The sequence below is a fragment of the Leucoraja erinacea genome, chromosome 2, assembly GCF_028641065.1.
Source record: "Leucoraja erinacea ecotype New England chromosome 2, Leri_hhj_1, whole genome shotgun sequence".
NCBI classification, from domain to species: Eukaryota; Metazoa; Chordata; class Chondrichthyes; order Rajiformes; family Rajidae; genus Leucoraja; species Leucoraja erinaceus.
The window spans coordinates 33,196,114-33,214,484 of record NC_073378.1 but is presented as its reverse complement, the minus strand read 5'-3'; the positions used below and the strand labels follow the sequence as shown (position 1 = coordinate 33,214,484).

At 45.9% G+C, this 18,371-nt stretch overlaps 1 protein-coding gene across 1 annotated transcript; it reads left to right on the top strand.

The window, feature by feature from the left end:
- Positions 1–201: 201 nt before the first annotated feature.
- Positions 202–6,817, top strand: LOC129708714 (E3 ubiquitin-protein ligase NHLRC1-like). The gene has a single exon (XM_055654661.1). The coding sequence runs from the start codon at positions 429–431 to the stop codon at positions 1,626–1,628; it is 1,200 nt and encodes a 399-aa protein (XP_055510636.1). The 5' UTR covers positions 202–428; the 3' UTR covers positions 1,629–6,817.
- Positions 6,818–18,371: the final 11,554 nt, after the last annotated feature.

The following is an 18,371-nucleotide window of genomic DNA, read 5'->3' as shown; positions in this document are numbered from 1 at the left end:
TATGAAAATGGCCATAACTTTTTTAATACTGAAGATATGAAAGTGTATTAGGTGTCAAATTAAACTTGTTTTTATGCTTTATCTGATGGGATAAATTACAGACTTGATTTGTAAAATATTAAAATTTTGTAACATTGCTATGTAATTCGTGCCAGCCCCAGCAGGCAGGCTCAGGGTACCGCTGACAGGCTCTTGCATATCGTCTGGCTTTTGGGGCCGGTGGCCAGAGGAAGACGTCAGTGATGGGTCTCGGACGGAAACGTCACCCATTCCTTCTCTTCAGAGCCGCTGCCTATCCCGCTGAGTTACTCCAGCATTTTGTATCTATATCCTCGCTTTTAAACCAGCATCTGCAGTTCCTTCCTGCACAGAAGACGTCAGGGGGAGGGTGAGGGTGAGGGTGAGGGCCGCTGAGTTGCAGGAGGCCGATGTCCCTGCACGCCGCCCGCAGCCTCCTGCGGGACATCCAGCTCAACGTGCTGGAGTGCAAAGTCTGTTTCGAGATCTACAGCGACAGCGCGGAGCGCCGGCCTTGCGTGTTGCCCTGCGGCCACGCAGTGTGCCGCCAATGCGCCGGGGCTCTGTCCCAGGGAGGGCGGCAGCTGCAGTGCCCGTTCTGCCGGCGTTGCGGGCCGCCTTCTCAAGCCATCGACTGCCTGCCTCTGCTGCAGCTGGCGGAGCTGCTGAACCCAGTGCCCGAGGGCGGCGGCGGCAGCAGCAACAGCGGTAGCGGCCCGTGTCCCCTCACTCAGCCCCGGCTCACGGCCGTGCTCGGCGGCTGGGGGAAGCTGCTCAACCCCCGGGCGCTGTCTGTCTGCCCGAGCTCCGGGGCGCTGGCGGTGGCTGACGACGACCCCCGCCGCCCGCTGCGGCTGTGGGAGCGGGGAGAGGATTCATTGAAGCCCGCAGCCGCAGCCGCCGGATTTAGCGGCTTGTTGTACCCGCTGGGTGTGGCGCTGGCCGGCGGTGGGCTGCTGCTGGTGGTGGCGGACGGCGGGGATTCGTCCCTCAAAGTGTTCGCCCTGGGAGAGAGCCAAAAGCCGAGCGCGAAGACCATCCAGGGCGACTTCGCTTTACCCTGGGGAGTGGCGGCCGGTCCAGGCTCCGACCAGGTGGCTCTGACCGACGCCCAGCGAGGTACCTTGTTGCTACTCAGCCTGCATCTGCCCGGCGGCGGCTTATTGAGCACCGAGACCGTGAGCGAGGGGTTGCAGTGCCCGCGGGAGGTGGCCGTGTGCCCGCTACACTGTTGCATCCACGTGGTGGAGCATTTGCAACCTCTCCCACCCTCCACTGCCTCCACCTCTTCTTGCATCCGCCTCAAGACCTTCAACAGCCGCCGCCAACTCATCCACCAACTCGACAGCAACGTCTTCAGCCCGGCCCGGCTCCCCGCCGGCCTCTCCGCCATCGCCGCGGACGGCCGAGGCAACGTGCTGGTGGCCGACGGGCTAGGGGGCACGGTGGGTCTTGTGGAGGGTATCACGGGAACCCTCCGCTACCGAGTCCTCATCGCCGAGGGCCTGGTCCGGCCGGCGGGGCTGGCGTGCACCGCTGACGGAGAGCTGGTGGTGCTGGACAGCGGAGACCACACATGCAAAATCTACACCGCTCCCGAGGTGCCCTGAGCGTGCCGAGATGTCCCCCCACAGCTCGTGACCATCTCTCTGGGGAAAGAAGGTCCACCTTAACATCCCTTCCAAATCTCTTTTCCCAATACTCTTGATTTCAGTTCAGTTTAGTTTCACGAAATGTGTTGGAAGGAACTGCAGATGCTGGTCGAAACCGAAGAAATACACAAAGTGCTGGAGTAACTCAGCGGGTCAGGCAGCATCTCTGGAGAGGGGGAATGGGCGACGTTTTGGGTTGAGTAGAAGGGTCTGAGTAGGAATAAACGGGTCCCTGTCAGAATGGCAGGCAGTGGCGAGTGCAATGCCGCAAGGCTCGGTCCTGGGGCCACGACTATTTACAATATATATTAATTATTTAGATGATGGGATTAAAAATAACACGAGCAAATTTGCAGACATGGGTTTCCTTGTACACCAGTCACTGAAAGTAGACAGGCAGGTAGAGCAGGCAGTGAAGAAAGCTAATGGCATGTTGGCCTTCATAACGAGAGGATTTGAGTATAGAAGTAAAGTGGTCCTTCTACAGTTGTACAGGCCCTGGTGAGACCACATCTGCAGTATTGCGTGCAGTTTTGGTCTCCTAATTTGAAAAGGACATCCTTGCTAATGAGGCAGTGCAGTGTAAATTCATGCAGTTCATCCATGGGATGGCCGGACTGTCATATGAGGAAAGACTGGGCTTGTATTCATTGAAATTTAGAAGGATAGACTATAGGTGCAGTAGGCCATTCGGCCCTTTGAGCCAGCACTGCCATTCAATGTGATCATGGCTGATCATCCACAATCAGTACCCCGTCCCTGTCTACTCCCCATATCCCCTGACTTTGCTATCTTTAAGAGTCCTCTCAAGCTCTCTCTTGAAATTATCTAGAGAACTGGCCTCCACTGCCCTCAGAGGCAGAGAATTCCACAGACTCACAACTCTCCGTGTGAAAAAGTATTTCCTCGTCTCTGTTCTAAATGGCTTAACCCTTATTCTTAAACTGTGACCCCTAGTTCTGGACTCCCCCAACATCTGGAACATGTTTCCTGCCTCTAGCTTGTCCAAACCCATACTTATCTTATATGTTTCAATAAGATTCCCTCTCATCCTTCTAAATTCCAGAGTTTGCAAGCCCAGCCGCTCCATTCTCTCAGCATATGACAGTCCCGCTATCCCGGGAATTAACCTTGTGAACCCACACTGCACTCCCACAATACTAATAGATGACCATTTAAGGATAAAGGGGAAATTTTAAGGATAAAGAGGAAATCTTTTAGGACCGAGATGAGAAAAACATTTTTCACACAGAGAGTGGTGAATCTCTGGAATTCTCTGCCACAGAAGGTAGTTGAGGCCAGTTCATTGGCTATATTTAAGAGGGATTTAGATGTGGCCCTTGTGGCTAAAGGGATCAGGGGGTATGGAGAGAAGGCAGGTACAGGATACTGAGTTGGATGATCAGCCATGATCCTATTGAATGGCGGTGCAGGCTCGAAGGGCCGAATGGCCTACTCCTGCACCTATTTTCTATGTTTCTATGACAGGATCTTTACAAATGTATAAAAGGACTGGACAAGCTGGATGTTCCCAATGACGGGGGAGTCCAGAACCAGGGGCCGCAGTCTAAGAATAAAAGGGAGGCCAAAAAGGCTGAGATGAGAAAAAACCTTTTTCACCCAGAGAGTTGGGAATTTGTGAAATTCTCTGCCACAGAGGGCAGTGGAGGCCAATTCACTGGATGAATTTAAAAGAGTGTTAGATGGAGCTCGAGGGGTTGGCGGAATCAAGTGATATGGGGAGAAGGCAGGCACGGGTTACTGATTGTGGATGATCAGCCATGATCACAATGAATGGTGGTGCAGACTCGAAGGTCCAAATGGCCTCTGCCTGCACCTATTTTTCTATGTTATGTTTCTATGTCTGACCCGAAACGTCACCCATTCTCTCTCCGACCGGAAGGCATTGCAGAGGGTGGTGAAAATTGCCCAACGCATCACCGGTTCCTCGCTCCCCTCCATTGAGTCTGTCCAAAGCAAGCGTTGTCTGCGGAGAGCGCTCAGCATCGCCAAGGACTGCTCTCACCCCAACCATGGACTGTTTACCCTCCTACCATCCGGGAGGCGCTACAGGTCTCTCCGTTGCCGAACCAGCAGGTCGAGGAACAGCTTCTTTCCGGCGGCTGTCACTCTACTCAACAACGTACCTCGGTGACTGCCAATCACCACACCCCCCCCCCCCCCCCGGACACTTATTTTTTATTCAAATCGTTTGCTATGTCGCTCTTCAAGGGAGATGCTAAATGCATTTCGTTGTCTCTGTACTGTACACTGACAATGACAATTAAAATTGAATCTGAATCTGAATCTGAATCAGATATGCTGCCTGTCCCGCTGAGTTACTCTCGCACTTTGTGTCTATCTTCAGTTTAGTTTATTGTCACGTGTACCGAGGAACAGTGAAAAGCTTTTGGTGGGTGCTACCCAGTCAACAGAAAGACAATACATAAATTTGCACTTCCTGGTGCAAGGAACGTGTGAACTGGAAGGCTTTATTTAATTTATTTGAAGTGTATTTTAATTTATTTGAAGTGTCTTGCATCTATTTCTGCAGTGCCACTCAAAAAACCTTACAAACTTATGACAACATAATCCATTTTTATGGTTTTGACGGATATTTTGGTGTGGAAGAACCCATTGCCTATTCCATCACAGGTACAGAAGGTCTCGACATGAAACGTCACCCATTTGTTCTCTCCAGAGATGCTGCCTGGCCTGCTTTGTTACTGCAGCATTTTGTGTCTCTATGAGTACAGACCTCCCCACCAACAGAGGGATCTATAGGACGTGTTGATTCAAGAAGGCAGCCAGTATCATCAAAGGCTCTTACCACCCTGGCAATGCTCTCATTTCATTGCTACCATCGGAAAGAAGGTGGTGCAGGAGCCTGAAAACCATGACAACCGGGTTCAAGAACAGCTTCTTCCTAGCAACCATCAGGCTCTTGAACACTGCACAATACTAACCACTACCTCAACAACCAGGATCTTCGATGGATTGTATTTTTGGTTGCACTGCGGACTTCGATTTTGCGCTATTTGGTTGCACTACTACTGCTATTACCCTAGTAGTTCAGTTCAGTTCAGTTAGTTTATTCTCACTTGTACATAGACAGCAGAGATTCTAATCGAACCATTTACAGTGTACAGATACATGATAAGTATTATTACTGTTATTGATTTATTATTTTATTACATATTTATTTTGTGTGTTATGGTGTTTGTGAGTTTATATTAATTGAATTGAATTTCTTTTATTTTCATTCAAACATGTTTGAAAGTGTGCAGAAGGAAGAATGTCACTTCTGTTGTCGGTACATATGGCAATTAAACACTCTTTACTCTTGACTCTCTTGACAATGAGAATGTCATGATATTGCATATTGAAGGAAGTAAAATGAGTTTTAAGGTGAACCTAACAGCAAACTTTAATGTTCGGGTACGTGGGGAACTTGGTGTTTATAAAGTTGAAGCACTGTCAAGTTTTAGAAACCAGAAACTGCAGATTCCGCCTTACTAAAATAAACATAAAGTGCTGGAGTAACTCAGTGGGCCAAGCAGTATTCCTGGATTGGTGACATTTCGGGTTGGGATCCTTCTTCAGATGCTTGTTTCTCCAGGGATGCTGCCTGACTCGCTGAGTTACTCTAACACTTTGTGTCCCAGTCAGGCTTTGTCTCACAGTATTTGTGTATGGTCTGATTATACTTAATTATACTTACTGTCCCACTTGGGCGTCATTTGCGCATCATTTACGCGTCACGTTTACGCATTACGCGTGCGTGGTGGCGTAGGCAGTGATGCACGGTCGCGCGCGGCGCCCCAGGATTTTGGGATGTACAAAATCTTCACGCGCCATCTACGTGTGGTGCAAATGACACCCAAGTGTGACAGGCACTTTAACAGCATTGCAGCATTCCTAACGAAGTGTTAATTTGAACCACCAATTTACACAGTCACTACTTCAAACATTCATACATGTATTCCATTTTTCTCACTTCCTTAAGTTTACATTTAACAAAGAGAGAGCAGATTTATCACCTTTCAAACTTCTGTAAAGCCAATTTAATAATTCTGGAGGTTAGCTACCACCATACAAGCAAATAAGCCCTTTTAATTTTTAGTTTTAGAGTCACAGCACGGAAAGAGGCCTTTCAGGTCACCAAGTCTGCGCCGACAAGCGATACCCACACATTAACATTACTGTACACACACTAGGAATAATTCACATTTCTACCAAGCCAATTAATCTACAAACCTGCACGTCTTTTGAGTGTGGGAGGAAACTGAAGATCTTGAAGAAAACCCCCGCAGTCATGGGGTTCAAAAAAAAAATCCATACAGACGGCACCCATAGTCGGGATCGAACCCGGGTCTCTGGTGCTGCAAGTGCTGTAAAGCAGAAACTCTACCACTGCGTCACTGTTTGCGCAAATCAAAATGTTGCAAACAAATGAATAAGAAGACAACTATTTAGTTGTTTTAGCAGAGATTTGGTAGCTGGATGTGGTGAGCATTGGCCAGTGGATGGTGTAGCTGTATCTAACTTTAACAATAAATGTTTCATTTCAATGATGAAATTCCTGGAATTAAACAGAGCGGCTAAATATTTCAGGCATTTTTTGGTAGCCTGCCAGGTTTAAATTAAGCAAATAATGAGTCAGAGTTGTTGTTTGTTTAAATGTTTAGATGAATTTGCAGAGATTCAGATACAGCACAGAGTATCATGTAAACATTTAGGTTTGATTAAAGGACATTCCGAGATCCTGTAATGAATTATAATGAGTTGCAATTGTTCCCATGATGGGCCAGCTTCATCCAAAGAAAAATTTGGCAATAATGTCCCTTTTCCTCCTCGTTATTTGTGATCTCGTCTGAAGAACTTGGAATTGCAGGCATGTCTGCTAGATTTACAATTGGCTGGATACAGCCTGGTAGTTAAGTATAATCCTCAGGGTGGCACCAAATCACATTAGTTGGATTGGATGCAGATTCAATCTCTGATTTCTACTGCTTATTTAGAAACAAGAGTAAAATTACAGGCAATCATACAAACTAGAGTTTTATTCCCAGGAATGGAGATGAGGGAAAGATTTGACTAAAGTTTTCAAAAATATCACGTACAGTTGACAGGGTGATTATTGGACAACTTCTATATCTATAACAGATCTATATCGGTGAGACCAAGCGGAGGTTGGGCGATCGTTTCGCCGAACACCTCCGCTCGGTCCGCAATAACCAAGCTGACCTCCCGGTGGCTCAGCACTTCAACTCCCCCTCCCACTCCATCTCCGACCTCTCTGTCCTGGGTCTCCTCCATGGCCACAGCGAGCAGCACCGGAAATTGGAGGAACAGCACCTCATATTCCGTTTGGGGAGTCTGCATCCCGGGGGCATGAACATCGACTTCTCCCAATTCTGTTAGTCCTTGCTGTCTCCTCCCCTTCCTCAGCTCCCCTGCTGTCTCCTCCCACCCTCCAGCCTTCCGGCTACTCCTCCTTTTCCCTTTCTTGTCCCCACCCACCCCCACCCCTGATCAGTCTGAAGAAGGGTTTCGGCCCGAAACGTTGCCTATTTCCTTCGCTCCATAGATGCTGCTGCACCCGCTGAGTTTCTCCAGCTTTTCTGTGTAACATTGGACAACTTCTGCTGGTTAGGAAATTTGCAGCTCATTATTTCGGGCATTTTATACTGCCCTGCATCTCTATTTCCCAAAGATATCGAAGTTAGTGTTACATCTCAAAATGTGCTTTGGTCTAAAAACGGCATTGTATATTAGTAGCAGTATTGTTTTCAATGTGGCCAGCAACCTGCGATGACTTTGCTCCACAGTAATTGCCTCTTTAATTCTGTTCTCCAACACCTATGTGTAAAATTTGTCTTTGACTTATTAGCTAAATGCTTTTGAGATGACCTCTTACGCAATGCAGTTCAAAACAGGTTGCTTTTTCTCCAAAGTTCTATTCAAAGCTATCAAGTTTGCTTCCAAACTATTTAACCTCTTTGCATTAATACATTTTCCATTCATACCAGAGTTCTTGAGAACTCAGTATTCACTTACATTTTTTTTCTTTTTCACAATAACCAAACATCTTTTATATTCGTCATGAAACCTCACCCAGTCTTCTCCCAAAAAATCCATGTTGCACTTGATTATGTCTTTCATGTTGAATATCTGGGACCTGCTCCATGCTTTTCTTGCTGCAGCAAAAGTCTTGTTTGTGTCCATAGGCCAACAATACATTGGAGCAGAATTAGGCCATTTGGCCACTATAGAAAAATCGGTGCAGGAGTAGGCCATTCGGCCCTACAAGCCAGCACCGCTTTTCAACATGATCATGACCCCGTTCCTGCTTTTTCCATATATCCCTTGATTCCGTTAGCCCTAAGAGCAAAATCTAACTCCCTCTTGAAACCAACGAATCTTCACCACTATTTAATCAAGGCTAATCTATTTTTCCCTCTCAACCCCAGTCTCCTGTCTTCTCCCCATTACCTTTGGCACCCTTACTGATCAAGAATCTATCAATCTCCCCTTTAACATTACCCAATAACTTGGCCTCTACAGTCATCTGTGCCAATGAATTCCACAGATTCACCACCGTCTCAAATAATCACAGGTACTTTTTTTTTAATATTCTTCCAGATTTAACTTACATAAGCTTTTAAGATCAAATAATTCTTCCTCACTGCCAGGCTCACTCAGTCCTCCACAAAGTATTCACAACTTCACTGATAAAATTGCTTTCATGAAGCCTGGTTTCATCCTACATATATCGCTTCTCCTCAGCAAATCACATCTCTTTACATAAAACCTGGACAACCTCAGGTATTTTTGTACTTCTTGACAAAATCTGATTTGTCTTCAAGTCTATTTTTCATAAGTCTAGTTTATTGAGACAATTGATTGTTTCCTGAAACCTTGCTGTCTTGTCCTTTCTAAACTAGAAGTTATCAAGGTTCTCATCACTACATCTATAGTTTAGATTATTACTGTCACGTGTACTGAGGTATAGTGGGGAAAAAAAGCTTGTTGTTGCGTGCTATCCAGTCAACGGAAAGACTACATGAATATAGAACACTGCTAACATAGATCGCTATTTTAGACCTAAGAAAACTGAGATGTAATGCTAACTTTGAGTGCTAGTCGAAACTAGGCCTTTACTCACTGTAGTTTAGAAGGATGAAGGGAGAACCTCATTGAAAGTTACCGAATTGACGAAAGGCTTAGATAGAGTGGATGTGGAGAGGATGTTTCCACTAGTGGGAGAGTCTAGGACAGGGATTCCCAACCTATTTCGTCCCGTTTACCCCTGGCAGCTTTAATAGCACATAACATTTCACATAATATTTCACTTATTTATGAACAACTAATGATGAACAGATAACGGTATAAAAGTAACCAAACACAGTCAGTCAATGAGAAAAAATATGTACAAAATCCAGAATCGACAAAATTACCCCATGGGTATGTGAAATTTATCCCAGGTTGGGAAGAGATCATAGCCTCAGAATTAAAGGACTTTCCTTTAGGAAGAGGCCAAGGAGAAATTTCTTTAGTTAGAGGATGGTAACACTGTGGAATTCTTTGCCACAGAAGGCTGCAGAGGCCGTTATAACGTTATAACCATATAACAATTACAGCACGGAAACAGGCCATCTCGGCCCTTATCGTCCGTGCCGAACACTTACTCTCACCTAGTCCCATCTACCTGCACTCAGACCACTCCTTTCCCATCCATATACCTATCCAATTTATTTTTAAATGATAAAATCGAACCTGCCTCCATCACTTCCACTGGAAGCTCATTCCACACAGCTACCACCCTCTGAGTAAAGAAGTTCCCCCTAATGTTACCCCTAAACTTCTGTTCCTTAATTCTCAAATCATGTCCTCTTGTTTGAATCTTCCCTACTCTCAATGGAAAAAGCTTATCCACATCAACTCTGTCTATCCCTCTCATCATTTTAAATACCTCTATCAAGTCCCCCCTTAACCTTCTGCACTCCAAAGAATAAAGCCCTAACTTATTCAACCTTTCTCTGTAACTTAGTTGCTGAAACCCTGGCAACATTCTAGTAAATCTCCTCTGTACTCTCTCTATTTTGTTGAAATCTTTCCTATAATTTGGCGACCAAAATTGTACACCATACTCCAGAATTGGCCTCACCAATGTCTTGTACAATTTTAACATTACATTCCAACTTCTATACTCAATGCTCTGATATATAAAGGCCAGCACACCAAAAGTTTTCTTTACCACCCTATCTACATGAGATTCCACCTTCAGGGAACTATGCACAGTTATTCCTAGATCCCTCAGTTCAACTGCATTCCTCAATTCGCTACCATTTACCACGTACGCCCTATTTTGATTTGTCCTGCCAAGATGCAGCACCTCACACTTATCAGCATTAAACTCCATCTGCCATCTTTCAGCCCACTCTTCCAAATGGCCTAAATCTCTCTGTAGACTTTGAAAACCTACTTCATTATCCACAACACCACCTATCTTAGTATCATCTGCATTCTTACTAATCCAATTTACCACACCATCATCCAGTTCATTGATGTATATGACAAACAATAGTGGACCCAACACACATCCCTGAGGCACCCCACTAGTCACTGGCCTCCAACCTGACAAATAGCCATCCACCATTACTCTGGCATCTCCCATTCAGGCACTGTTGAATCCATCTTACTATTCCACCATTAATACCCAACAATTGAACCTTAACCAACCTTCCATGTGGAACCTTGTCAAAGGCCTTACTGAAGTCCATATAGACAACATCCACTGCTTTACCCTCATCAATTTCCCTAGTAACCTCTTCAGAAAATTCAAGAAGATTAGTCAAACATGACCTTCCAGGCACAAATCCATGTTGACTGTTCCTAATCAGACCCTGTTTATCCAGATGCTTATATATATTATCTCTAAGTATCCTTTCAATTAATTTGCCCACCACTGATGTCAAACTAACAGGTCTATAATTGCTCGGTTTACTCTTAGAACCCTTTTTAAACAATGGAACAACTTGCGCAGTACGCCAATCCTCCGGCACCATTCCCGTTTCTAATGACATTTGAAATATTTCTGTCATAGCCCCTGCTATTTCTACACTAACTTCCCTCAATGTCCTAGGGAATATCCTCAGGAACTGGAGACTTATGCACTTTTATATTTTTAAAAAGTGTCAGTACTTCCTCTTCTTTGAATCTCATAGTTTCCATAGCTACTCTACTTGTTTCCCTTACCTCACATAATTCAAGATCCTTCTCCTTGGTGAATACGGAAGAAAATAAATTGTTCAATATCTCCCCCATTTCTTTTGACTCTGCAGATAGCTGTCCACTCTAACTCTCTAATGGACCAATTTTATCCCTCGTTATCCTTTTGCTATTAGTGTTCCCGATGTTGGGGGAGTCCAGAACCAGGGGCCACAGTTTAAGAATTAGAGGGGTAAGCCATTTAGAATGGAGATGAGGAAATACTTTTTCACACAGAGAGTTGTAAGTCTGTGGAATTCTCTGCCACAGAGGGCGGTGGAGACCGGTTCTCTGGATGTTTTCAAGAGAGAGTTACATAGAGCTCTTAAAGATAGCGGAGTCAAAGAATATGGGGAAAGGCAGGAACGGGGTACTGATTGTGGATGATCAGCCATGATCACTTTGAATGGTGGTGCTGGCTTGAAGGGCCAAATGGCTTACTCCTGCACCTATTGTCTATTGTCTACACGCTGCAGTTTGTTGTGGCCTTGGGCCTAGCAGGTCCCAAATCAAGCCGCGATGCAACCCCGATAGTATGCTTTCGATGGAGCATCTGTAGATGTTTTGGAGCCATGCTGATTTTCCTCAGTCTCCTGAGGAAGTTGAGGCATTGGTGTGCCTTCTTGATTGTCACTACAAAATGGCTGGTCAACGACAGATCATTGGTAATATTTACGCCAAGGAATTTAGACCTCTCAACAATTTCCACTTCAGCACCATTGACACCAATTGGGGCATGTGCTCCAGCATGTTTACTGATGTTGATAACTCGCTCCTTCATCTTGTTGACATTGAGAGAGAGGTCATTGTCCTGGCACCACGTTGCTTAATTTTCTATCTCCTTCCTATACTCCATCTCAGGTACAGCAGGTAGTGACGAAAACTAATGGCATGTTGGCCTTCATTGCGAGAGGATTTGAGTATGGGAGCAAGGAGATCCTACCGCACTTGCACAGGGCCATGTTGAGACCACACCCGGAGTATTGTGTGCAGTTTTGGTCTCCCTGAGGAAGGACCTTTGTACAATTGAGGTAGTGCAGCGTAGGTTCACCAGGTTAATTCCTGGGTTGGCGGGACTGACATGACATAGGGGTTGATGCAAAGAATGGGGAAGTCCAGGACTGGGCTTGGAAATCCTTTCGAGATAGAACTTTTTTCACACAGAGAGTGGTGATCTCTGGAACTCTCTGCCACAGAGGGTAGTTGAGGCAGTTCATTGGCTATATTTAAGAGGGAGTTAGATGTGGCCCTTGTGGCTAAAGGGATCAGGGGGTATGGAGAGAAGGCAGGTACAGGATACCGAGTTGGATGATCAGCCATGGAATGGCGGTGCAGGCTCGAAGGGCCGAATGGCCTACTCCTGCACCTAATTTCTATGTTTCTATGATAAAAGAATAGGTCGACTGGGCTTGTATTCACTAGAATTTAGAAGGATGAATCTTATAGAAGCATATACATTTCTTAAGGATTGGACAGGCTAGATGCAGGAAAAATGCTCCCGATGTTCGGGGAGTCCAGAACTAGGGATCACAGTGTAGGGATAAGGGGTAGGCCATTTAGGACTGAGATAAGGAAAAATGTTTTCACCCAGAGAGTTGTAAATCTCTCAAAGGGCCGAATGGCCTACTCCTGCACCTATTTTAATTTTTTTTAGTTTTAGAGATACAACGCGGAAACAGACTCTTCGGCCCACCGACTCCTTGCCAACCAGCGATCACCCACACATTAACACTACCCTACACACACTAAGGACAATTTTACATTTATACCAAGCCAATTAACCTACAAATCCGTACGTCTTTGGAGTAAAGGAGGAAACTGAAGATCTCGGAGAAAACCCTCGTTGTCACGGGGAGGGGAACAAACTCTGTATAGACAGCACCCGTAGTCAGGATCGAACCTGGGTCTCCGATGCTGCACGTGCTGTAAGGCAGCAACTCTGCCACTACGCCACCATGCTGACCCACTATGTTTCTGTCTCGTCATTTCTCGTGATGATGAGTGTAAAGGGGGATTATAGTAGAGGGCTGAGAATGCATCCTTGCGGGGCACCAGTGTTAAGAATTATTAAGAAGGATGTGCTGTCAGCTATCTGCAGTGATTGTGGTCTGTGGGTCAGAAAGTTGAGGATCCGGTGGGAGAGGAGAGATTCTGACTACAAGGCCCAGGAGTTTGGATGGGATTATGGTAATGAAAGCGCACCTACAGTCAATTGACTTGAAAGCTGCAGACTCAGACTTTACCTGGGGGTCGACCTTGCAGTTCATCCAAGGTTTCCCGATGGGGAACACACACGTTGCCTCCAATAAGAAACAGCTGCCCATGTTTGCAGATCATGAAGTGATCTCCCTACAGTCAGGAAATTAAACATGAAGGAGCAGAGCAAATTACAAACCAATAGCGTAAAGCTAGCATGTTGTATTTATTTTGTTAGACCAAATATAGTTCAATTCTATTTATTACTTCAAAACATTTCATGAGCCAAAATGCACATTCATGTGAGAGTTGAGGACAGCGTAGGGGTAGAGCTACTGCCTTACAGCGCCAGAGACCCGGATTCGATCCCGCTTAGGGGTGCTGACTGTTTGGAGTTTGTACGCTCTCCCTATGACCTGCGTGGGATTTCTCCGAGATCTTTGGTTTCTCACACACTCTAAAGACGTACAGGTGTGTAGGTTAATTGGCTGGGTATAAATGTAAATTGTCCCTAGTGTGTGTAGGGTGGTGTTAGCATGTGGAGATCTTTGGTCGGCGTGGACTCGGTGGGCCAAAGGGCCTGTTTCCGCCCTGTATCTCGAAACTAAATGCAGCATTGGCTATAGCATGTTAGTCAATTAGAATGCTTAGTAATTATAACCCCACCTTGTAACATTCATAGTGTAAGATCCTGCCCACTGCTTGCCAGTTCGAGTAGCAGTGTGAACGTGTGATGACCTGCTCTGTAGTTGATGACCTGAACAATAAAGATGCTTGTGTTTCAACCCGTGTGAGTTTGAGCTCTTTACATGGTGTCAGATTGGGTCTGCCCCGTCTCTGTTTATCGCAATTTATTTAGTTTACCAGTTTTTATTTGCGTGATTTTTTGTGATTTGGAAATATGGCTAGCTCTTGTCGAAAGCCTAGCCCGCTTGTGTTTGATTCTGATATCTCAAAGCGATGGCGAATGTTTGACAAGGATTACTCTCATTAAATACGCATCGTTCACCGCAATGATCCCGACGATTTGAAGGCTTCGCTACTGTTGAATTTAGCGGGTCCAGAGGCTATGATCGTTTGAATTTGCACCTGCTCAACTGGATGCGAATGGACAGGTATTGGTGCCAGCAGAATCTATAGATAACTCGATGGTGTTGCTGAGAAAGTTCAGAGAACTGTGTGACCTGCCGTCTAACAGAATCCTTGAGAGGACAAGATTTTTTGCCCGAGCGCAACAGCCTGATGAACCTGTTGAACGATTCATCAGCGACCTGAGAAACATCGGTTTTCGATGCAGATTTGGTGAGATAACAAATGAGCTTGTTAGAGATAAAATTGTGGGAGGAATGAGCAACCGAAAGCTGTGTGCTGAACTATTAGGGAATGCAGAACTGACTTTAGATCAGGCTATTCATGCTTGTCGGATGGCTGAGACTGTGGCACCACTGGCTGATTATGATAGCGCGAATGCTAATCAACAACTAAATGTGAATATGTTTAGTTATTCTCCGCAAAGATTTCTCAATGCATCCAGCAAAGTTCAGAACATGCCTAAGACGAGGTGCACAATCTGTAACTATTTCCACCCCAGCGGGTGCCAATTTTTGCATAGCCCATGGGAAAGTATTTCATAATTGCAAAAAACCCAACCACTTTGCAAATTGTTGTCGATCTAGTGGGAGTACATCTCCAAGGACAAAGCTGCACCTGATTCAACAAGACCCGTCAGATTCAGATTCCCATGAACAAGATGAATCTTCCCACAGGAACGACTCTGATAGCTCAAACACTGAGCCTACCGTACTTTACCTAAACCTGCGCACCCCAGGCAAAGTTACTGATCCTGCTGTGACCATGATAGTCAATAACAAACCGCTGATTGCCAAGGTCGACACTGGTGCCTGCGTGAACGTCATGTCACTCAAAGTGTTCAACAAGATAAGAACCACTGAGCTCATGAGAAAAGACACCTCCACTTTACATGCTTACGGAGGGGAAATTCTTCACCCACTGGGCAAAGCCGACTTCAAATGTACCATCAATGAACAGGCCAAGGACTTGCTATTTTACATCATTCAAACAAGTTCTGAAATCCTGCTAGCCATCGATGCATGCCATGATCTGGGTTTAGTCTATTTCGGGCATGCTGTTCACAAACTCTGTTTGACAGACGGACCACCCAAACAGATGCTATCCAACTACAAATATTTGTTTGACAACCAACTCGGTAAACTACCTACAATATACAAGATCATTGTTGACCATACAGTCACCCCAATCGTCGTGCCCCCGCATGGTACGCGCAAACAAATACACGATGAACTTAAACGTATGGTCTCCATTGGAGTCCTCGCCGAAGTCAGCGAACCCTCTGATTGGGTTTCCACCATGATTGTCACCACAAAGAAAGACAAGGAGTTACCCATCTGTATCAATCCTAAAGATTTGAATACAGCAATCAAACGCCAACACTATCCTATGAGGACCATCGAAGACATCGCAGCACAATCGGTAACGCAACGGTTTTCTCGGTCTTGGATGCCAAAAACACATTCTGGCAAATCCCGTTAGACCATGCCTCATCGGCAACATTCGCCACCCCGTTCGGACGTTACCGGTTCCTAAGAATGCCCTTTGGCATCAACTCTGCCAGCAATGTCTTCCAGCATGCAATGGAACAACTGTTTGCAGAATTCCCCTCTGCTATCATAGTTGACAACATTCTAGTTTATGGCCGCGATGCCACCGAGCACGATGCAAATCAACGCTAGAATTTAGAAGATTGAGGAGGGATCTTATAGAAACTTACAAAATTCTTAAGGGGTTGGACAGGCTAGATGCAGGAAGATTGTTCCCGATGTTGGGGAAGTCCAGGACAAGGGGTCGCAGTTTAAGGATAAGGAGGAAATCATTTAGGACCGAGATGAGAAAAATATTTTTCACACAGAGAGTGGTGAATCTCTGGAATTCTCTGCCGCAGAAGGTAGTAGAGGCCAGTTCATTGGCTATATTTAAGAGGGAGTTAGATGTGGCCCTTGTGGCTGAAGGAATCAGGGGGTATGGAGAGAAGGCAGGTACAGGATACTGAGTTGGATGATCAGCCATGATCATATTGCAGGCACGAAGGGCCAAATGGCCTACTCCTGCACCTAATTTCTATGTTTCTATGTTTCTAAGTACTAGACCGTGCCAGAGACATCAATTTAAAGCTGAACCCACTTAAATGCAAGTTGAGGGTTCCCGAAGTCACTTACGTAGGTCAAGTGTTCACTAGCAATGGGCTAAAACCAGACCAGCTGAAGACTGCAGCAATCAACGAGCTGCTGGTCCAACTGACGTCCCCAGCCTACAACCATTTCTAGGGATGGTCAACTACCTGGGAAAGTTTATCCACAATCTCAGCGAACTATCATTTGGAGTGTGGGAGGACACCTGAAGCACCCGGATAAAACCCACACGGTCACAGGGAGAATGTACAAACTCCCTACAGACAGACAGCACCCGGTCAGCATCGAACCTGGCGCTGCAAGGCAGCAACTCTACAGCTGTGCCACCATGCTATGCCATTCCTTAAATTAATGCTAACAAGAAGAAAATTATTGTTTAAACCGTAGATCATCTGGTTCAGGTTAAAATGCGCAAAGAACATAAGTAATCCCAAAAACTTGTTCATCTTATCTACATCATTTAAGACATATGGTACTTGCTATTCTCAATCTTGATCCATAGTGTGCCTCACACCTCCTCTAGGGGGCAGCCTTGGCCCATTGGCAGCATTTTCCCTCTGGGATAAAGCATCATATGCTTTTCCCATTAGAAAACATGGTGGTGGGAATAGGTGGAAGATACTACAAATATACTGGCGCAGTGGTTTTGTATTAAGTAAGGGGGTTTCAAGACTGCTCACAGTCTTGAGAATATCATCCTTCCTGGCAGTTCAGGGAGTGCCAGGGACAACTGCACACACTGTTTTTTTTTGTCTTCTGCCTGAAGAAGGATCTTGACCCGAAACGTCACCCATTCCTTCTCTCCAGAGACGCTGCCTGTCCCGCTGAGTTACTCCAGCATTTTGTGCCTATCTTATGAATTTTTTTAGTTTGGCCACAATGTTGGACTGATATCTGCTCTCCAATGGAGGTTAAATATTCCACAACACTTTTAAAGAAAGAAAGAGGGAGATTGCCTTGGTGAATATTTATCCCTAAAGGGCCTGTCCCACTTGGTCGTGATTTGCGCGGAATTTACGCGTCATCATTTATGCGTGAACCGCATACGACGCATGACGCATGCGGTGTGCCGTGCACGTGATGTGCGCATGGTGCACATTGCGTGCGTGGTAGTGGACGCGCGGTCGCTCGGGGCGCCCCAGGATTTTGGGATGTACAAAATCTTCGCGAGCCATCTGCGTGATGTGCAAATAACGCCCAAGTGGGACAGACCCTTAACCATAACCAACTTCACTAAAGCTGACCTTCTAGTTGTTTATCTCTTTGGTATTTATTGGATCTTGATGTGTGCAAATTGGCTGTTCAGTTTCCTCACGTTACTTATTACAACAGAGAAGGACTGGAGGCCATGTGGCCAGATTCTATCAAAGCAATCCCATCGTCCCAGGATGAGGTTTCCTGGGTGTGCCGTGCACCGCGGCAGAAGGCTCCTGGGATGTGTCGCGGAGGTGATCAACCTAGCGGGCAGGCTGGCGGGAGTGTAGAGGGACCCACACGGCCGAGATCGGTGAATGAAGAGGGATCCGGCGGGGAACATCTGAGAATGAATGGGGGACCCGAGGGGCACCAAAAACAAAGGGGGGAACCCATTGGAGGGGAGCTGAGTACAAAGGTGGGACCCAATGGGGGGCTGCCAAGAATGAAGAGGGAACCGGCGGGTCGCCTAAGGCAGAGATAGATAAATTCTTCATTAGTACGGCTGTCAGAGGTTATGAGGAGAAAGCAAGAGAATGGGGTTAGAAGGGTGAGGTAGATCAGCCATGATTGAATGGTGGAGTAGACTTGATGGGCCAAATGGCCTAATTCTGCTCCTATTCCTTAAGACCTTACATGCTGTGGCAAGCCTGGTTTGCTGCTGTGAGAAGATCAGACTGTACTAAGAACTTTTGAAACTTCATCGGCACCAGAAAGGTGCCGATTTTTTGTGTACTAACTCGGTGACGTCTGCTGTATGGTTTTACGGGATTGTGTACAAAAACAAGGAATTTCCCTTTCCCTAGGTATA

Bases quoted from the DNA above. Each gene is read 5' to 3' on its own strand.
- LOC129708714 (XM_055654661.1), top strand. From the start codon at position 429: ATGTCCCTGCACGCCGCCCGCAGCCTCCTGCGGGACATCCAGCTCAAC.